The following is a 22109-nucleotide window of genomic DNA, read 5'->3' as shown; positions in this document are numbered from 1 at the left end:
CGGGCGTCCTTTCACAGTGCTGGGGAGGCTGCGGCGGGTAAGGGACACACAGACGCGGCCTCCTCCCACGGCTTGGCCCCCTGCACCGGGGGTTAGGACATCTGCACTAAGGCTGCTCCTGGGCTTCCCCGGGCAACCACGTATGCCCATCCCGCCTGGTGCCCTTCCTTGGCCCCACAACCACCGCTGTGACCCTACCCCGGACAAGTGGATGGTGCCACACTGGTCTCTTACCCTCTGGAGCTCAGCTTCCCGATGGTCGTGGTCACCTTGGGCCTTGGGCTTCTGTGCCCACCCTTGTTCAGGTTTCTTGGTGCCAACCACTGAACATTATCCTCCGCAGCCCCAGCCAGGCCCGCTGGCCCACGGCTGCCTCCTCTGACAGCCTCAGCCAGCCAGACAGCCATGTCTGTGTCGCCTCCCCCAGCTCCCCCCGCATGCTGCCCAGTGTGTAGGAGGGTGCCCGCCAAGCTGGTCATTCATGTTCCCCTGAGAATGTGAGCATGGGCTTCAGGATAAGAGTGCCCACCACGCTGGTCATTCATGTTCCCCTGAGAATGTGAGCATGGGCTTCAGGATAAGAGTGCCCACCACGCTGGTCATTCATGTTCCCCTGAGAATGTGAGCATGGGCTTCAGGATAAGAGTGCCCACCACGCTGGTCATTCATGTTCCCCTGAGAATGTGAGCATGGGCTTCAGGATAAGAGTGCCCACCAGAGCTGGCTGCTTGAGCTGGGGAGAAAGTGGGGCAGATGAACAGAGAGAAGCAGAGATGGAAATCTGGGGGATCCAGGGGAAAATAGACAGAAGGACAGACAGACTGGCACAGAGAGAGGCTGCCTTCTTCTTGCTGGCTTTCCAGCCCCTAATGTCCCTGACTTCAGGCCCTGTGAGAGTTTCCTACTTCTGGCATCAAATCCTCCTTCACTTAAACTAACCCAGGATGTTCTGTTGTTAATGGTCCAAAGGAATTGGGTTGAGATACCGCAGGCAAAGTGGGGAGCTGGGGACTCGGTCAGTCACACTGTGAGGATGACCGAGCTGCCATTCCTGGCTGGGCAGAGCCACAGCCCTGGGAAGCCAGCGCATCCGACCTCCTCTCATGACCAGCCCTCTGAGTGAGAACATCCTGAAGACTGTGCCTGCAGGAAGACACACTCTCTGCCAGTGTACTGGAGATCCCCAGATCCCGCCTCCGGAACCTCTGCAAACTCAGTCCTCCCTCCTACTTCCCACCTGCTCTCACCTCGCTGCTGACTTCACTTGCTATCTTTGTCTGCACGTGTCCCCAACATCAGGGCCTCCCTGAACCTCCCGTCCTCCCTGCTCTGCTAGCCCTCGACACCGGACAGCCCCTGTCCTCTGCCCTTTATCCACTGGGTTCTGTTCGGAGAGAGGGCTGGTGGCGATGGTGTGCACCACAAACCCGATGGGCCTGGCAACCCTGCTACTTGGCCTCAGACTGCCACTGCCCAGCTGCCCTCCCGCTCCTTCCCCACCATCCATTGCAGGCAGCTACGTAAATATGCATCTTCCATTTCTGGATTTTGCATGATCAGATGTCCCATGCTTTTAGCTCTCATGCGGCCTTTCCTTCTCCACCCAGAGGAGGCACGGCCTCACCTGACCCCAACCCCATCCCTCCGACCCTCCCCCATGCCTAGTCTCTACCTGCACCTTCCATCTTCCCGCTCCGCCCATTTGTCAACACTGGCTACATCTCCTGCCCACGAAAGATGTTTCCTGCCCTCTGCCTTTCTCTATATCCCTACTCTTCTGAAACAAATTTTTCTAAAATTTCCCATAACTTGACACCGAGTTGCCTTTGGGGACATTTTAATGTGCTGTATTTGGCAGATATTACCTGTAAGGTGTTTGTACTTTTTCAAAAAAAGGTGCTGTACTTGGGGAAATTATTCTTAATTCTGATTTCAAAACTTCAACTGACTTATTGTCCCTCCCACATCAAGGCCTGGCACCTATGTCAGATCAAGCTGCTTTCGGTCCAGCCCAACCATCGCCATGCAGGCAGCTGCCTAGCCCACGAGGACAGGATGACAGGATTTAGACCCCGACTGTGCATCCTTTGGCAACTCACCTCACCCGGCTAAGCCTTGAATTTCCCAGCTATACTAGATGAATAATTCCTCCCGCCTACATTTGTTTAAGATCATTTATTTAGTCTACACACATGTAATGAATATCTCTACATGTTATGATTACGACAGATCTCCTTATCTCTGTTTCAGAATAAATCATATAGTCATACAAATGTTTAATTAGAAACTATGACAAATTCGTAGGTGTCGGGAACTATGATAGCATGCATTAGGGGCACCTGGCCTGGCCAGGGAGGTGGGGCTGAGCTCTGAAGGAGGAGTAGAAAGAAGGAGAGGGAACTGCACAGTGAGGGCCCTGATGTGGGAAGAGGACATGTTCCACTTTAGCTGAAGTGATACAAGCTTGGAGAGACCTACAGGAGCTCTGGGAAGCTCCTGGGGCTTAGCCGGGGCAGTGACATGATAAGATTTTAATTTTAAGAAGCTCACTCTGGGCCAGAAGAATCTCTCTCATACATATTGGTCAAAAATATCTGACAAAAGACAACCTCAGCCTGCTGAGACAAGAGTCCCCCTTCTCTTGCAAAGGTACTTCATACTTGGTAGTGTACCAAATCTGCGTTGAATTGAACTGAGAAGTCATATAAAAAAGATTCTGCCTGGCCAGTGTGCTCAGTGGTTGAGTGTCCACCTATGAACCAGGAGGTCACGGTTTGATTCCCAATCAGGGCACATGCCTGGGTTGCGGGCTCGATCCCAAGTGTGGGGCATGCAGGAAGCAGCTGGTCAACGGTTCTCTCATCATTGATGTTTCTATCTCTCTCTCCCTCCCCCTTCCTCTCTGAAATAAAAATATATTTTTTAAAAAAAGCTCACTCTGGTTGTACTACTGAGAATGACAAGAGTCATGAAGTGAGAGATGACCAAGGAGGTGGTGAGATGTGGATGTGAAAGATCTCTAGGAATTTATTTTATATGTAGGACTAGTCATTTGCAGTTTTCAGATAAGAAAATGGAAGCTAGTTAGGTTAAGTCACATGCCCAAGTTTATACATCTAGTATATAGCAGAGCTGGAGAACATGACTCCAGAGGCATGTCTTAGTCATGACTCAGCTGTTCCCAGGGCACTGTAGACCATCATTGTCACTGCCCATAATGTTTTCCACAGCTGTGCTGCGTCAGGGTCAAGGCCCAAATAGTCCTCCCTAGACTCCCTAGAGTCTAGAGCAGCCGTGGGCAAACTACGGCCTGCAGTCCGGATCCGGCCCGTTTGAAATGAATAAAACTAAAAAAAAAAAAAAAGACCGTACCCTTTTATGTAATGATGTTTACTTTGAATTTATATTAGTTCACACAAACACTCCATCCATGCTTTTGTTCCGGCCCTCCGGTCCAGTTTAAGAACCCATTATGGCTCTTGAGTCAAAAAGTTTGCCCACCCCTGGTCTAGAGGGTTTTTATCATAATTTACCACCCAACCTGGGTTCCTGTTGACTTGCCTGTTGATAGTTTTGTTGGTGAAGACCACAGGTAGGAGGTAGAGAATGCGCCTCAATGGAGTAGCCTCTCAGGAAGAAACAGATCCAGAATTGTCCCAGGAAACAACAATCTGGGATCAACTGGATCTGAAAAATAAACAGTTTACTTTACTGAGTGCTTACTCTGTACCAACTGCACAGGTGTTATTTAATTACGTCAGCTCTGGAGGCCATTACAGAAGATTCCTAGTGCCCTAATTTCCCAGATAGGAAAACTAAGACTCATCAGGGAAAGGAAATTGTCTAGTCATACAAGTAGCTACTGACAAGGAACAGACATGGAACTTGGGTATCCATATGCCCAGCCAAAGTTCTTTAAATAGCACCAAGATGAAGAATAAAAATAAGAGAAATCATTTAATGACAGTTATGAAGTGGGATATAAGAGTTGAATTCTTGAAGAAGTTATCAGTGGATTTTCTTTCAGGTTCCTTTCTCTCTAAGAAAGGGATCAGGCCAGAAGCCTAGGGGATCAAACCGCTTAAAAATCTCTTCGGGCTGGCCGGCCCGGGTGGCTCAATGGTTGAGCATCAAACCAACGACCCAGAAGGTCACAGTTGGATTCCGTCAGGGGTCAGGGCACATACCTGGGTTGCAGGCTCCATCCCCAGGAGGGGGTGTGCGGGAGGCAACCGATCAATGATTCTCTCTCATCAATGATGTTTCTCTTCTCTCTTCCTCTCTGAAATCAATACAAAATATTTTTAAAAAATCTCTTCGGGCCCTGCCCCCTGAGGAAATGCTTCCTTAGTATTTCTTTCTAATCCAGAGGCTTGAAAGCCCAGGACTAGAGTTTTTACAGATGGGAAGGGCCGGGCCAGGTACCTCGGAGAAAAAAGTCAGAGAAAAGAGTTAAGTCGGGCGCTGTTGGCTCTGCCAGTCCTCCCAGAGATCCAGCTCCCGGGTCTCACCCTCTCAAGCGCAGGCTACCCGGCTGGTTCGCGCAGAAGTCGTTCCGCTCAGTTGCTAGGAGAGCCAGAAGACGCCACTCCGTTGCTAAGGGGAAGTTAGGCAGTAAACATCCTGGGTGAAAGTTGATAAGTCGCGTAAAAACATTTCTGGGCGGGGAAATACTCCTGTCACCAACCAGCTTTAGAGAAAACAAATGTTCCTCCAATCAGCACTTCTCATGGGCGGGGATCTTTCGAGCCTCGTCTCTTTCCAGCGCCTACTTGAGTGATTGACTTTCCTGTTCTCCAATAATAGTAGGGATTCTAGATTGACCAATATATAGATGAATGAAAACACACAGACTCGTTCGGAGGCGGGCCAGGGGAGGTGCCGCTGCGCTAGACGGCGATCCCTGCGACTTCGCTTGCTCCTTCGCCCAATCGGACGCCGGGGGTAGGTGGGTCTTCGTGTGGGGACCAATCGGAGGAATGCCGGGCAGGCGTTGCCCAATAGGAGTGCGGCAGGAGGCGAAGGGAGCCGAGCGTTCCGAGGGTGGGGCGGGGGCAGGTGTCAGTCAGGTCGGGAGCGCGAGGGGGACTGCGGAGACCCCGGCGGCTGACAGGGCGCCGGCCGCTGCCGTGCTGTCCGCCCAAGATGGAGTTCCTGCTGGGGAACCCGTTCAGCACCCCGGTGGGGCAGTGCCTCGGTAAGGCCGCGCGGAGGACGGGCGCCCGGGTGGGCGGCGGCGGCGGGGACCGCGGCCTCTGCGGGTCACTGGTGCCACCCCGCGGGCGGGCCGGGCATCCTTGTCATCGGGCCTCTGAGGACCCGCTGGCTGGGCCTGCTCACCAAGCCAGCGCCATTCTGCCAGGCGGCGCCGGAGGCCCCCCTTGGACGTGGAGGTCCTCTGCGCGCGTCCCTACCCGTCGGGGCCCAAACCTTCCTGGTACCTTAGAGGTGGTGCCGGCGGCTGGGGGCTCCTGGGAGAGGCCACTGCGTGCGCCCCCACCGGGCTCGCCGCCGCCGTCAGGACCCGCTTCCCCACACCCTCTCCCTTCGCCCCTGTCCCTCCTCTCCAGCCCCAGTCCCCCTCCCCCGGGCAGCCTCCCGAGACTGTGGCCTGCTCCAGGCTTGCTGATGAGACTGCACTCAGCCAGCTGCCCGAGGGCCGGGGGGTGGGGGACGGGGGACGGGGTTCCCGGAGGGTGGTTCCCCGGACAGGGGGCGGCGGCGGGCCCGCTGCCTCGGGAAAGGAGGGAGGCCGCGCGTTTAATGGTTAGAGCCCTGGACGCTCCCTGTGACCTTGTGCAAGTCACTGCCCTTTCTGCTTTGACGTTTGCCCTGTCTGTCAGGTGAGGTGCGTGGAGGGGAGATGGAGGTGCTTTCAGATCCTAACGCTTTGATCCCCCGTGGTCGTCTCTGCGCGTTGACTGCTGCTCCCTGCAATGGGACACTTGCCGGAGCGGCGATCTTCGGGTGCCGAGTGCAGAGGGGTGCTCGGCCGGCCTGCTCGGCCTGGAGAGGCCGCCGGCGCCGCGGGGGAGGGGCGCCCGAGGGCCCGCCGTCCTGGAGAGGAGGGCCCAGGGCCACCGGCTGGGGCTCCTCACGACAAAGCAAGTTGGCCTTTTCACCGAGGCAGGAGCGATGCCAGGTGCCCGGCCAGGAGTGCGGATGAGCCGCCTTTAAAGCTGGGCTCCGCCTGTTGGCGGAAGGTGCTCAAGGGTCTTTCCCTTGGGAATCCCTAGGCCTGGCTGGCTCAGGCCGCCGTGCTCACTCATTTCTCGCTCTAATGGAGGACGTCCAGCCTACTTTTCGGCCTTTAGGGAGGCCTCTCCCGTTGGCTGACTGGCATTTGGGAACCTTTCTTGTCTTTGTGTTGTAACATCTTGGATAAGGGGTGAGGGTCCCTGGGTGTTGGAAGGTCTTTTCTCACCTTTACACACTACGTGTCCCTAGAGTCTCACCCTCCTCGCCCCTCTTCCCTTCCCCGGGTGCTCTGTCACTGCAGCCATGTTCCGGACACGTTGTCTCCGTTGGGTGTTGAACTCCAGCCAGTTACTGGAGGGAGCCAGTAAGCCTGGGGGAGGGCATGTCCTTTCTTTTCTATTTCCTTTACAATAGGAAGCTGTACACCTGTGAAATGCCAAGGCAGCTGAGAGGTAGAAATTAAAGGGGATTTAAAATATGCAAATATAAGGGATGTAGGGATACAGGTCCAATGGAAAGGACATGGTGCTGTGTCAGGAGGACGGGGCTTTTGAATTTTGCCTTGCCCATTTGTTGGCTGTGGGGCCCCAGAAAATTGTGTAACCCTTCTGAGCCTTAGTGTGCGGGGGAGAGAGAGATTGGTACTCACAGAGCCCTGAGGTTTAAGTGAACTGATGGCTGTAAAACAGTTTAGTGCCTGGAACATAGTAGAGGTTCAATAAGTTGTAGCTGTCACTGTTAATAACAGAGTAATACAGTTTGGTTGAGAGGCTGTGTGGGACAGCTGGCCCGTCTGTGACCGGTGAGGAAGTACCCTTGCAGGCCCCATCACTTAAAAAAACATACCTGACCGCAGAGTGAAGCCTGCTTGCTAGTCAGTCAGCTGGCAATACCTATGGAATCCCACAGTTCAGTTCAGTTCTACTGTATGTTCTGTGCTGTGGTGACAGAGTGTAAAAGTGATTTTCAGGACATTTAGTATTGTTAGTATTCTTTTAAAAGTATGCCCCGGGGGGTTGGGAGGGAGGGGCATGTGGAAATAAAACAAAGCTAATGATTAAAGCGGCAGCTATGGGGTACACAAAGCAATTCTCCAGCCTTTATGTGCTCCTCACAGCTGCTTTGTGAAGATGCTGTTGTCTTTCCACATCAGAGAGAGGACACTGAGGCTCAGAGGAGTGAAGGGACTGACTGGCTGGCAAGAGGGGGAGCTGGGGTTTCGCAGCGGCCTGGTCCTGGGGGTTTATGGTATCGGGAGGGAGGACAGAGGTGCATGGAACAGTGACGACTGAGAGAAGGCCACTCCGTGGCTAAGCGCTCAGTCGTGTAGTGGGCTTGTCGGTGCTGTTAAGAGTCCAAAAGAATTCAGAAGAGCCAGGGTGATGGGACTGGTTTCCTTGGGTCTGAGGGCTGTTCATGAGGATGGGTGAGGATTCCAGAGACAGGTAAATTGGGGGTGGGGGGTGGGGGTAGGGGTAGGGGAAGGTGTGGGCACATCTGTGAGCACCAGTCTGAGTGGAACAGAGGTGGCTGTGGGGAGTAGAGGCAAGTAGGGTTTGGGCCAGTATGAAGCCCCGTTCTGGGTGGGTGACGCCAAAGACTACATTCTTTAGCTAACTTCCACGTTTAGTCTCTCTGCACTCATTTTCCTCACTCATAAAAGACTACCTCTCAACCCCTCCATGGGGCTCACACCTAAGTTCATCAGTCCAGTTCAGTAGGCTTCTTGAGTGCCTGTTGGGTGCCAGGCACTGGGATAGAAATATTAAAAAGCTGCTCTTAGGGACCCTTCAGTAGCGGTAATATGCGCGGAAGGTGTTCTGGAGCTGCAAAGCATTAGGCTCATAGTAGCAGAGTCAGCAGAGTAATTATTACTCTGTCTCATGCCTGGCCTCATGCGGACATTCTAACCTGGTGCTGTTTGGTTGAGCACATAGTCTGCCCATCTCGAGCAGCAGCCAAGCCCACAGTTTGCCCTGCACAGCCTGCATTTCTTGCATCCAATCTGCTCTTCATTCTGGAAGGTGGTTCCCGAGTAGGATGTGCGCTTCAGAGAGAGAGCCAGCAGTGGTGTAAGAGACTAAGTATGGAGAAAGGAAGATTACTTACTTTTATTTCCACCTTTTCTCTTCTGAAACAAGCTTCAAAGTGTGACTGTCTTAATCCCAACCCTCCACGACCAACCACTGGGAGTTGGATGTGGTAGGTCGGGGGTTCCCTAAGCCAGGTCCATGTGCTCTGCAAGTGTTGGCGGTTTTTCTTGTGGCTGGAAAACGTTCTTAGATAATCTTTTCCCAAGACTTGGATTCATTTGCATGAAAAGAAGAGTGATTCTGACCAGAATATTGGGGGTGGGAGAAGGACCATCTGTTGTCTCCATAGTTCTGCTTTGATGAGCCTGTAAGGAGATACTCTGCTGCAGGGTTATGTTTGTAAATTGGGTGGGGTGGACAGAACCCGCTTCCTAGTGCCCCACGAACGCTAGGCGTTTGATGCTAGCATGGCTGTTTGTACCAAGAATGACTAGTTCTTGCTCAGGTTGCTATGACCTTTGGCAGTGCGCAGAACTCTTTTACTGCGGTAATTTTTTTTTAGTCTTTACAACCCTATGAGAGACACAGGAAGAAAACTGAAAGGAACTTATAATTATTAAGCACCTACTATATGCAAACTCTGCTCATGGGATCTCATTTAATCTTCACAACATTTAATTGTTTTAGTGCTATTGTCCCTGTATTGCTTATAAGGAAGTTGTGAGGTTAATGACTTGTGCAAGGTCAATGACAGGTAAACCCAGAATCCACTCCTGATCTAGTGCTCATCCTGTGATTCCATGTTGCTTTCGGCTCTACAGATCCCAGACTCAGGCTCATCAGAATCACCTGGAAGCCTTGTTCAAACAGTTGCTGGACTCCACTCTCAGAGTTTCTGATTCAGTAGCTGGGGCCTAGCATTCTAACAAGTTCCCCGGTGCTGCTGCTGCTGCTGGTCCAGGCAGCACACTTTGAGAATATTGCTCTATGTGAAAAGTTCTACTTCTTTAATATCTTTTTTATCTTTCCTTAAACATTAAATGTGGATCTTATGGAAGACTAGAGGCTCAGTGCACAAAATTTGTGCACAGGTAGGGTCCTTAGCGGCTGCCGGCTGCCAGCCAGAGCGCCTCCCTTCCCCTGGCTGCCGGCCACCCCTGCTGGCTGGGGGGGCCTCCTTTCCCCCCGGCCTCCTGCCACCGCCGGCCCCTGTTCAAACTCCTGGTCCAGGGGACAATTTGCATATTAGGCTTTTATTATATAGGAGGGTAAGTATGACCATTTAGAATTCATTCATTCATTCATTCAGTGGCCTAATAGTGACTGTGTGTAGGTAGCAAACTAAGCATTTGCCGGATGTTCAGAGTAGTAAGGGAGCTAATATAGGTACCTAAGTCAGATAAGAAAGAAAATAGTGGCACAAGATTGGACAGATAAATGAAGTAAGTAGTGATAATAATAAAGGCTTTTGCTTTTTTAAAAAGTTCAGTATTGTATTAATATGTGCCAGAGACTGAGGTAGGCACTTTATATATCTGCAGTCCTTTAAACTTCACAGTAATACTATGAGTAAGGCACTGTTACTATTTCCATTTGCAGATGGGGACACTGCAGCAACGAGGCCACACAGCTCGCAGTGAGGGAGCTGCAGTGGAACCCAGCATTCTGCTCCAGAGCTGGTGTTCTGTTACCTACGGGAGCGGGAGGGAGCGCTCAGGAAGGGGGAAGGAGGAACTCTGAGGGACCAGAGGTGGTGGTGCTGCGCAGGGCTTTGACAGATGGGTAGGATTTGAGTCCGCGACAGCAGCGTGATTGAAGGCTGGGCCCTAGGGGTAGGTGGGGCTTGGAATTGGTTCTGTTTGCTTAGCAAGGGGGGTGCTGTGGAAGATGAGACTGGAAAGGTAGGAAAAACCTGATTGTGGAGGGCTTCAAATGGTGGGCAAGTACGAATAGTTTGGGCTCTTACATTGGTGGTACTGGGGAGCCATGAAACATTTCTAGGGAGGGGAGCGGACGAATGTCATTACAGAGGCAGGGAGGCTTCTCCTTGACAGTCACCAAAAGGTCATTCTTTCTTACTATCAGAGCCCTCATCTGCGCAGAACGGGGCCTGCCAGGAAGTCAGTATGGGCAGTGCCAGTCCCTCTGAGGCCTGGAGCCTTCCTGTGAGCCCCCTCAGAGATGTACAGCAGCGATGCATCAGAGATGACAGGTTGATGGAGCTCGGGGCGAGGTCTGGCATTCTGAGAGCTGGACAGCTTATGAAGCACCAGACACCGAAAGCCGCGTGCTGAGGCACCTGCTCCTCGCCTGCTCTGCTTTCCGTGTGCAAGAGCAGGAGCTGAGACACCAGGCTTCACTGAAGGGCGCCAGGGCGGAGAGCGGGCACTTGGGGATATTCTCATAGAATTGTGCTTTTTAAAAAACAACGTGTACCCAGGCAGCAAACTTGAAAAACGTACAAAAATGCAATGGAGAAAAACAATCATGATGTGCTTTTTTAATACACTCACTGAGATTCTTCTCATTGCATATACTAAGCAGAATACTTATGTATTTCATTTTTCATTTTCTCATACTTTGGAGATACAGCATTGTATAAGCATTTTTAGCACATTTCTACAGGGTGTCCCCCCAAAAGTATACACACTTTCACAGTTGATAGCTCAATTTTGAAAATGAAATGTATTTTAATAAACATTGACTTTATAATTATTCAAAGTGTGTATACATTTTTTTGGACACCTTATATATATTCTACCTGTGTGTGTGTGTGTGTTTTTTTTTTTAGGGGGGTCGGGGGACAAGAAGGGGACATATAAGGTGAAGAATGGGGTATAAATACATCAATTAAGGAATGTTGCTCTTGACTTAGATTTTTTAGGCTTACCCAAAGGTCTGTAAAGATATAAATAACAGGCTGGCTGTTTTGCTGATGCAGCTTGCTGTGGTTAGAAGAGAGGCCTTTTGAGAACCAGACTGAGAGTTGGAGCCTGTTTTGTGTCCCTGCAGCCCTCCTGCCCTGGAGGGAGTCTTCGCTCTTCCCGGCAGCCTGGTGTCTGCCCATTGCCGCCTCCTGAGTCCGCGTTCTTAGACCCCCCTGTTATGGTGCTGAATTTCTTCTCTGAACTCGCAGTGCTTGTTCCGTATCATTCCTTTGGCTTCCCTCTCACTTATAAAATAGAATATTCTAACAACAAAGAAAAAAATAAAATGGAATATTTCTTACCCTCCAGGTTTTTGTACAAATCAAATGAGAGAATGTGTGTCAAGTCCCTAACACAGTGCCCTGCCCGGAACTAACATGCTCAGACTTGCGGATTCCTTTCCTCCTGCCGTCTCCTGGTGACATTTATCTGGTGTGTTCAGGTTAAGGCTGGAGGCTCCGCAGGGCAGGATTGGTGCTTTCTATTTCCTTGTGACCCTCCCTGTGGTAGAGTGCACTCTGCACAGTTCATTCCAAAGGCTCCTTTCTATCACTCTTTATCTTTAGCATCTTCCAAAGCTAAAAATATTAGCCATTGTTTACTGATCCTTCACCATGTGTCACACACCCTGTAAGTGCTTTACACACATTATTTTATTAAAGTTTTTTTCTCTGAAAACTCCATTAAGTCAGTGGTATTATCTCCATTTTACAGATGAAGGAGTGGAGGCTTAGAGGAGTAGAGGACTTGCCCAAGGTGACTCATGTAGGCTGAGCCATGTTCCACACCGAGGGAGTCTCGTTCCAGAACTTCTCTTCATATTGCCTTTTAGATGGCAACCATTTAGACAAGAAGGGACCTTACCTGACTCCACCTGGGAATTCCCTGAAGATAGCATAGTTCCATCAATGGAGTCTAGAGCAGTGTAGATGCCCACTGCTCTCCCTTTGTTCTCTTCCAATTTGGCACTTTTTATTTTGGATTTGAGTCAGTTCTGCCTCTGTGTGTGACTGCCTTTTGTGAGCCCATAACTGTTCTAATGCTCAGTTTCCTGATCTGTAAACAGGGATGAGGTGTGTGTGTGCAAGAATGCTTGTTTTGTCACATCTTATAAGGTCCTTAAGATGATCAGTGATCTCACTGATGTAAAAGCAAAATATGTTACTATGTTAGTCTTTCCACCACATCATTTAGACTAAATGTTTCATGAGGGCATCTGGTTTTTTAAAAAATATATTTTTATTGATTTCAGAGAGGAAGGGAGAGGGAGAGAGAGATAGAAACATCAATGATGAAAGAGAATCATTGATCGGCTGCCTCCTGCCCACTATTGGGAATCGAGCCTGCAACCCAGCATGTGCCCTTGACCGGAATCGAACCCGGGACCTTTCAGTCTGCAGGCCTAGCCACTGAGCCAAACCGGCTAGGGCACACCTGTTTGTATTTATTTATTTACTTTTAAATAATTGTGGTAAAATATACATAACACAAAATTTTCCATTCTGATCATTTTTAAGTTCCATGACATTGACTACATTCACATTATTATGTGACCATTACCAGAACTTTTCTCATCTTGCAAAACTGAAACTCTGTACCCATTAAACAACAGCTCCTTTTTCCCCAACCCCAGCTCCTGGCAACCACCATTCTATTTTCTGTCTATGAATTTACTACTCTAAGTGCCTCATATAGTATTTGTCCTTTTGTCGCTGGCTTATTTTACTTGGCATAATGTCTACAAGATTCACCCATGTTGGAGTTTGTGTCAGAATTTCCTGTTTAAGCCGGAATAATATTCCATTGTATGGATATACCACATTTTGTTTATTGATTCATTCATCTTTGGACATTTGCGTTGCTTCCGCCTTTTGGCTAGTGTAAATAATGCTGCTATGAACATGGTGTACAAATATCTGTTTGTGACCCAGAAGTGGAATTACTGGATCATATGGTAATTCTATTAATAATATTTGAGGAAGAACTGCCATACTATTTTCCACAGTCACTGTACTATTCTACCTTCCCACCAGCAGTGAGTGCATAGGGTCCCACTTTCTCCACATCCTCTCCATTTCCCTAATCATTAGTGATATTGAGTATCTTTTCATGTGCTTATTGGCCATTTACACTTCTTTGGAGAAATGTCTGTTCAAGTCCTTTGTACATTTTTTTTCTTATTTTTGTTTTTGCTTTTTTGTTTTGTTTTGTTGTTTTCTTGCCCATTTTTAAATCAGGCTGTTTTTATTGTTGTTGAGTTTTAAGAGTTCTCTCTATATTTTGGATATTAATCCCTTATTGGATACTACAGGCCTGGTGTACGAATTCGTGCACGGGTGGGGTCCCTCTGGGTGGCCTGCGGGGATCAGGCTGAAACCCACAGTCCAACGCTGCCTGCAGCTCCTACCTGCCGCTCCCGCTCATCCTGGTCCCACTGTGCCTGCTGCGGGCTTGCGCCCAATTAGTCCCAACTGGGAGAGGCTCGTGCTGCACAGCAGTGCTCACCAGCCATGAGTCCTGCATCTGGCACCCTCCCAAGGGGATTGGCCTGCGGGATCGGGCTGAAATTGGCAAGGGGTCCCGGATGGCCAGAGGGTGCAGGCCAGGCTGAGGGACCCCACCGATGCATGATTGGGGAAGGACCACAGGAGGGCTCCAGGGCATGTCTGGCCCATCTCATTCAGTCCCGATCAGCCTGACCCCAGCAGCAAGCTAACCTACTGGTCGGAGAATCTGCCCTCTGGTGGTTGGTGCACATCATAGCAAGTGGTTGAGCAGCCTTAGCATATCATTAGCATATTATGCTTTGATTGGTTGTTCAGTTGTTTTGCCGTTTGGTCTATTTGCATATTACCCTTTTATTATATAGGACTAGAGGCCCAGTGCACAAAAACTTGTGCACTCGGGGGGGTCCCTCAGCCCGGCCTATGCACTCTTGTAGTATGGGACCCCTCGGAGGATGTCCACTTGCTGGCTTAGGCTCACTCCCTGGGGGATCGGGCCCAAGCTGGCAGTCAGACATCCCTCTGGCAGCCTGGCAGCCCTCGGGGGATGTCCACTTGCCAGCAGGGAGCAGGCCTAAGCTGCAGTCGGACATCCTTAGTGCTGCTGAGGAGGCGGGGGAGGCTCCCATCACCACCGCTGTACTGGCAGCCATCAGCCTGAGCAGAGCTCCCCCTGTGCGAGTGCACTGACCACCAGGGGGAAGCTCCTGCATTGAGCATCTGCCCCCTGGTGATCTGTGTGTGTCATAGTGACCAGTCATTCCCAGTCGTTCTGCTCTTAGGGTCAGTTTGCATATTACCCTTTTATTATATAGGATAGAGGCCTGGTGCACGGGTGGGGGCCAGCTGGTTTGCCCTGAAGGGTGTCCCGGATCAGGGTGGGGGACCCTGCTGGGGTGCCTTGCCAGCCTGGGTGAGGGGCTGATGGCTGTTTGCAGGCTGGTCAAGCCCCCCCCAGTGGGGACCCTCACCCCATGGAAGTTTGGCCAGCCTGGGTGAGGGGCTGATGGCTGTTTTCAGGCTGGCCACACCCCCTTTAGGGTGGGGGGGTTCCCACTGGAGTGCCTGGCCAGTCTGGGTGAGGGGCTGAGGGCCGTTTTCAGTCTCGCCAAGCCCCCCCCAGCCATGGAAGCTCCCAGCCTCTCCTTTTTTCTTTCTTTCTTTTTTTTTTAATTCTGGGATTTATTTACCTTCTGTAATTGAAACTTTGTAGCCTTGAGAGGACCTCAGAGCTGGCCAGGGCAGGTGGGAGGGAAGCTTGGCTTTCTCCATCGCCAGGGCAACCCACTCCTGCTCGCTCCAGCTCCGTGGCCACGGCTGGCTGAAAGCAGGTATTTGGGGTTTATTTACCTTTTATAATTGAAACTTTGTTGCTTTGAGTGGAGTTCAGAGCCGGGCCACGGCAGGCAGGAAGCTTGGCTTCTTCCATCATTGGGGCAACCAAGTCTTCTGCTTGCTCCAGCTCCGTGGCTGCCAGTCGCCATCTTGGTTGGGTTAATTTGCATATAATCACTCTGATTGGCTGGTGGGCTTGGCTTACGGCATAGCAAAGGTACGGTCAATTTGCATGTTTGTCTTTTATTAATGTAGATGTGATTTGCAAATATTTTCTCCCATTCTGTGTGTTGCCTTTTTACACTGTTGACTGAGTCCTCTGATGTTTTTAATTTGATGAAGTCCAGTTTGCCTAGTTTCCTGTACCTTTAATATTATGCCCTTATATTTCAGTGGAGTCTAATACATGAATAATGATGCTAATAGTACTAGTCAGCATTACTCCCCACCAAGTACTAGGTCAAGTATCTTACATGCATCATTTCCTGTAGCTCCCATAACAGCTCTGTAGGGCAGGTACTATCACTCAAATTTATAGAGTAGGAAACTGAAGCTTAAAAGTTTAGCATGTACCTTCCCCAAGTTCTGAGGATAATAAACAGAGTAGGGACTTGAACTCCAGAGCTGGTACTCTTAACCACTAAACTGGATAGCTCAGTAATTATTTGTAGAATTGAGCAGATGAATATTTGAATGAACTTTGTGGCTAAAAATCTGGTAACAATTGTCTCAAATTCAGATCTGCCTTAGTATTAAAAATTATTCTCCCAGCCCAGCTGGTGTGGCTCAGTGGTTGAGCGTCAACCTGTAAACCAAGAAGTCACTGGTTCTATTCCCAGTCAGGGCACATGCCTGGGTTGTGGGCTTGATCCCCAGTAGGAGGCGTGCAAGAGGCAACTGATTGATGATGCTTCTCTTTCCCTTTTTCTCTCTAAAAAAATCAATAAAAACATATTTAAAAAAAATATTCACCCAGTGACAGTCCTCCTAGTGTAATTCAGGGTACAGGAGTCATCATCTCAGCAAGTTTTCCGAGAGTTTGGTTAATGGCTTTGATTTTCAACAACTCCTTGAAGCTCTTCTTGGTAATGGAAGACTATGTCTTTTAATTTTTCTTTGGATTTGCGTTGGAACTATAGTGTTGGAGGGAGGAAAAAAGGGCATTTAAACATACACTAAGTTGTCTGGCTGACCACCTTGCTTTTAAGACATTACCTATCAGCTACAAAGCACAAGCCTTGTAGTCTGGGAGGCACATCAAAAATTCCGTTTGGGGTTTTGGTTTAAAATGGAGTGTAATGGAGAGAGACTGATTCTTTCATCTCAGAGAATCGGGCTGCAAGTCTTTGAGAGCTGGGGACAAGGACAGGGCCTGTCATTGGACACTGTTGAGTTTCTTGCCACTCCTTAAAGGAGAAAGCACACAAAGTCCTGGCATGTCATTAGTCAAAATAGGCCTGAGAAATGATGTTGCTTGGTGTTTGAAAGCGGAATTTGCTAGTGGCTTCCAGAGAGCGAGAGTCCCTCATATTAACTCTGGTGGAAATTTAAAAACTGGCAATTCAAAGAATCACCAAATTCTAGTTGAAAGGGCCTGACCAGCATTTTGTTCAACCCCCTCATTTTACAGGTGAGAAAACTGAGGCCCAGAGAGGGTATAGATGTGTGCTGTTTTACCCTAACAAGACTTCTGACACCAAATGTGTAGGTTTTTTCTGACACCAACTAGGTGTCCTATAATTCAGTTCTTACCTAACCATCTAGAGTTATCCCAGACCCCTACAGGTTTAGGGCTCAGTCCCACAGACTGCCCCCACTTCAGACACCAGTGGAAAGTCCCCAGTTGCCACCTGTACTTCTGACCAACGGGCTATAAATTGGGGGTTCCCATGACCTCCTCCTCAGGAAAAGTTTTTACTTACATTTACTGGTTTCTATAAAGGATGCAGAATCAGGAACAGCTACGTAGAAGAGACGCCTAGGGCAGGATCTGAGGGGAAGGGCGCAGGGCTTCCATGCCTCTCGGTGCTATTCTCCCAGCGCCTCCATGTGCTCGCCCACTGGGAAGTTCTCAGAACCCCATTAGGTAGGTGTGATTAAGTCACTGGCCAATGGTGACTAGCTCAATCTCCAGCCCCTCTCTCCACCTGGAGGTTGGAAGTGGGGGTGGGCTGAAAGTCCCCAAACCTGCAATGCCTGTTCTTTCTGGCAACCACCTGTCCTCCAGAAGCTATCTGCCCCCCCACCCCTCCAGTTATTGCGTTATCATGCAAAGACTCTCAGCACTGTGGAGATTCCAAGGGTTTTTGGAGCTGTGTGCCAGAATTCCAGGACAAAATCAAATATTCATTCATTCATTCATTCATTCAAAAAGTGTTTATTTGAGTCAAGCTGGCAACATATGCTGGGGAGCATGATCTCACTGCCCCCTGTACTTCTTACCATGTCACAGTAGGCGACTCTCCAAGGCCCCACAGTGAGTCAGTGGTAAACTGGGGAAGAACTCAGCTCATGACTCCCACCTCTTTCTACTTTCCTCGGGGCCCTTGCCAGTAATTTGGATACAGTATTTGTATACAGACAGGGAGACTAAGCAAAGTAGTAGCAAGTCTGCCATTCATGACTCAGGCTCATGAAAGTAAATACTTTTTTTTGTCTGAAAGTTAATCTCCTGTTTTAGACCTGGCTTGGTGGAGGTGATTATTTAGCTCCAGGTTTGAGGATTGAAATGAAATTCGTTCACAAAATAATCTTTGATCTTCTGTTTTATCTGCTTTTTCTGGCACTGACCCAGGATAGGGAAATTAATCCCAGGCTAGGACTTGGGAGGTCTGGGATTGGTCACCGCTCTGCTGCTAATTTGCTCTATGACTTTGGGTAGGTCACCTTCTACCTGTTTTCTCATTTCAAGAACATGGATTGAACAACAGGGTCTCCAGATTCATTTCCACACTTAAGCTCAAGTCCTGGATCCAAGTGGCTTTTACTTTTTCTCCAGGCCTTTAGCTTCCACAGGAGATAATCTTTCTTTTGCATCCAGTTTGTGTATGTGTGTATATATGTATAGTTATATACATATACCTATACATATATACACACATATATGTATTCATATAGTCTAATATTTTTCATTGTATAATTTACTTTTGAATTATAATTAATGACATGTTTAATCTTAATTGTTACAGCTTTGACAAATGCATCCACAATTGTAACCTACACCCCTATCAAGGTGTAGATTTTCACTATCACCCCAGAAAGTTCCCTCATGCCCCCTCCCAATCAGTCTTGCAGAGGGAACCACTGACTAACTCTCCAGCGGTTAGTGTCACCTGTCCTAGAAGTTCTCAGTAGAGTCATGCATGTGTTCCTTTGTGTTGAGTCCTGCTAGTGCTTTGAAGAGTTTTCTGCTTTCTTCCTCTAATCCTGAGAAATCATGTACATTATTTTTGCCACCTGCCATCTTGAAAGGTCATGTGATTGGGCCCTGCTGGTTCCCCGAGCTGCTGTGCTTTGAGAGGTGAGGCCTCTGCCAGGGCCCCCACACTGTCTGCTGAGTATGATGGACAGTACAGTTTGATTTCCAGAGACTAGGAAATCAAGGTTGGGCTTGTTTCTATAATGATTGGTGTCACAGTCTTCTCACTTGTCAACTGGGTAAATTGAATCCACCAGCAGATGAAAGAGAACTCTGACACCAAAAATGTCACATGAAATGGCACATTTCTGGTAAGGTGCCCATGAGATACACTCATTTCAATTTCATAAATACTTTTGAACATAAAGGCAGATTGCTCCAGGGAGCAACAGCAAAAGGAAGAGAGGTCTGAAAGGGGCTGAGTAGGGCGGTGGAGGAGCCAGACTGGGCACCGAGGTTTTGTGGCCTCTCTTGGCTGTGGAGCTAGCTTAGTGTCGGTGCGAGGGGTTTTGCTTGCTTTTCTTCATAATGTCACTAACCTTTGTTTCCTCTTCTGGGTTTTCACCTCCTCTAACTTAGTTTACCCCTAGTCTTGCCTGGGCTATTGCAGGTGCCATTCAATTGGTCTCTTTCCTTCCATTCTCCTTCCTTTTCTACACTGTACCACTCAATATTTCAGACAAACATTCCAGAACTCTCCATCTCCTTCAAACAAGTTATGTCACCTGGTTTTTAAGGCCTCACTGGGTGGGCTTCTTCCTGTCTACTCTAAGAGAGCTCTGCACGCGCTTCCATTTCCTGTCTGTCCTTTAACAGAGCTCTGCACACACTCTTCCATTTCCTGTCTGTCCTTTAACAGAGCTCTGGACACACTTCCATTTCCTGTCTGTCCTTTAACAGAGCTCTGCACACGCTCTTCCATTTCCTGTCTGTCCTTTAACAGAGCTCTGCACACGCTCTTCCATTTCCCGTCTGTCCTTTAACAGAGCTCTGCACACGCTCTTCCATTTCCTGTCTGTCCTTTAACAGAGCTCTGCACACACTCTTCCATTTCCTGTCTACCCTAACAGAGCTCTGCACACGCTCTTCCATTTCCTGTCTGTCCTTTAACAGAGCTCTGCACACACTCTTCCATTTCCTGTCTACCCTAACAGAGCTCTGCACACGCTCTTCCATTTCCTGTCTGTCCTTTAACAGAGCTCTGCACACACTCTTCCATTTCCTGTCTCCCCTAACAGAGCTCTGCACACACTCTTCCATTTCCTGTCTACTCTAACGGAGCTCTGCACACGCTCTTCCATTTCCTGTCTACCCTAACAGAGCTCTGCACACGCTCTTCCATTTCCTGTCTACCCTAACAGAGCTCTGCACACGCTCTTCCATTTCCTGTCTACCCTAACAGAGCTCTGCACACGCTCTTCCATTTCCCGTCTACCCTAACAGAGCTCTGCACACGCTCTTCCATTTCCTGTCTGTCCTTTAACAGAGCTCTGCACACGCTCTTCCATTTCCTGTCTACCCTAACAGAGCTCTGCACACACTCTTCCATTTCCTGTCTCCCCTAACAGAGCTCTGCACACGCTCTTCCATTTCCTGTCTCCCCTAACAGAGCTCTGCACACGCTCTTCCATTTCCTGTCTACCCTAACAGAGCTCTGCACACGCTCTTCCATTTCCTGTCTCCCCTAACAGAGCTCTGCACACACTCTTCCATTTCCTGTCTACCCTAACAGAGCTCTGCACACACTCTTCCATTTCCTGTCTCCCCTAACAGTGCTCTGCACACACTCTTCCATTTCCTGTCTACCCTAACAGAGCTCTGCACACACTCTTCCATTTCCTGTCTACCCTAACAGTGCTCTGCACACACTCTTCCATTTCCTGTCTACCCTAACAGTGCTCTGCACACACTCTTCCATTTCCTGTCTACCCTAACAGAGCTCTGCACACACTCTTCCATTTCCTGTCTACCCTAACAGAGCTCTGCACACACTCTTCCATTTCCTGTCTCCCCTAACAGAGCTCTGCACACACTCTTCCATTTCTGCTCTCTCCTTGCTTGTGCTCATCTTGTTCCCCCTGCAGGGCACTTCTTTTCCGTAGTGGCTGCACCACTTTACCTGCCCACCAACAGTTCATAGGGTCCCAGTTTTTCCACAGTGTCGCCAACACTGCTTTATTGATTGTGGCCATCCTAATGGGTATGAGGTGGTTGCATGCTTTTTAGGAGCTTGTTATTAAGCAACCATCTAGATTCAGGATTGTTCAGAACCTAAGTGAAGGATGTGTATCTGGAGGAAGGCAGAGCATCAGTATCATGGGGAATATGTTTATTTTTTAGCATTTTATATTTACTAGAGCCGTGGTCGGCAAACTGTGGCTCACAAGCCACATGCGGCTCCTTCACCCCTGGAGTGTGGCTCTTCCACAAAATACCACATGCAGGCGCGCATGTACAGTGCAATTGAAACTTCGTGGCCCATGAGCAGAAGTCGGTATTTTGTGGAAGAGCCACACTCAAGGGGCCAAAGAGCTGCATGTGGCTCGCGAGCCGCAGTTTACCGAGCCACAGTTTGCTGACCACTGTACTAGAGGATACTATATGGTTGTTTTTATATAAAACTTCTTTGTTGGGAGGGAGAGTGGCCACCTAGCCTTATGGATTTAGAGGCAGTGATGGAACCAGCAGACTTGAGTGGTCACCTGTGGCTAAGTGACAAAGCAGAATGAGAGCCCTCATGTGGGCTGGTAGCATGATCTTGGCCTATAGTGAATAGATGTCCCTCAGGAGGAGACACCTCCTGTCTTGGGGGCAGCTCAGCACCCTGGGTACTGTCAGGCAGTGCGATGTGGTCGGGGAGGGGGGGAGGCAGGACAGCCCCCAGGGTTTCTGAGTGCCTGCCCTATTGGTGCTGGGGATGTGTGAGGGCCAGTCACCACCCTCAGGGAGTTTCCACTGAAAGGGATAAACACATAACTTCAGTGCCCAGGGTGAGACCTGTAAGGGTACTGAGGGAGGACCTGATTTTGAAGGATGAGTAGGAGTTGGTTAGAAAGAGAGAGAAGAGAGTTAGAGGGAACAAGCCTTTCAGCTTGTCATTGAACTTGAGCAAACTCATATTCCCATTTGAGACAATGTCCCAAGAGGACTTCAGTTTCAAAACTTGATAGACTTAGAGAGAAAGGTATGAAATGATAGGTGGTTCAGAGCTCCACTAAGGGACAGGATGGGGCGGTTAAACGTGAGGGTACCCACCTTTGAGGATGGTCTCCCGAAAGCCCCATTGTGGTCAGAAGGCTGCCTCTGAGAAAGGTGCACACACTCTCCCACCCCTATTATAGGTGAGCAGAGAGGGGAGCAGCACTTTGGGGTGGCTGAGGGGTCTTCCCATAGAGGGTCATATTCCAACCCTCATGGGTATACCCCTCCTTATTTTAAAATTAGACAAGAAAAAGTACGTAAAGTGAAAGTAACAAATATACACATTGTTTTAAACAGACAATACAGAAGTAGCCTATACAATAAAAGGGTAATGTGCAGATCGACCGAACGGCAGAACGACTGGTCGCTATGATGCGCACTGACCACCAGGGGGCAGATGCTCAATGCAGGAACTTCCCTCTGGTGGTCAGTGAGCTCCCACAGGGGGAGTGCTGCTCAGCCAGAAGCCCAGAAACCAGGCTCACGGCTGGCA

At 49.3% G+C, this 22109-nt stretch overlaps 2 protein-coding genes across 13 annotated transcripts in view; one reads left to right on the top strand and one right to left on the bottom strand.

The window, feature by feature from the left end:
- The window catches only part of DRC3 (dynein regulatory complex subunit 3), a 50450-nt gene extending 45503 nt beyond the window's left edge, over positions 1-4947 (bottom strand). The window contains exons 1-2 of the mRNA XM_059668403.1: positions 4512-4947; positions 3542-3687 (exon numbers count right to left, since the gene is read on the bottom strand). The gene's annotated coding sequence lies outside the window, so the exon portion shown is untranslated. The remainder of the gene's footprint in view (positions 1-3541; positions 3688-4511) is intronic.
- A 17-nt stretch (positions 4948-4964) lies between these two features.
- TOM1L2 (target of myb1 like 2 membrane trafficking protein) overlaps positions 4965-22109 on the top strand; it is a 142245-nt gene continuing 125100 nt past the window's right edge. For 7 of the 12 annotated variants that reach the window (XM_059668384.1, XM_059668382.1, XM_059668378.1 and 4 more), the window contains exon 1: positions 4965-5197. In XM_059668384.1, the coding sequence (XP_059524367.1) occupies positions 4980-5197 (218 nt within the window). In that variant the 5' untranslated portion in view covers positions 4965-4979. The remainder of the gene's footprint in view (positions 5198-22109) is intronic. The other 5 variants (XM_059668387.1, XM_059668380.1, XM_059668379.1 and 2 more) reach the window with 2 other exon arrangements.

This window comes from Myotis daubentonii, chromosome 16, assembly GCF_963259705.1.
Source record: "Myotis daubentonii chromosome 16, mMyoDau2.1, whole genome shotgun sequence".
In the NCBI taxonomy this organism is placed as follows: domain Eukaryota; kingdom Metazoa; phylum Chordata; class Mammalia; order Chiroptera; family Vespertilionidae; genus Myotis; species Myotis daubentonii.
This window is presented reverse-complemented; position numbering and strand designations above follow the sequence as displayed.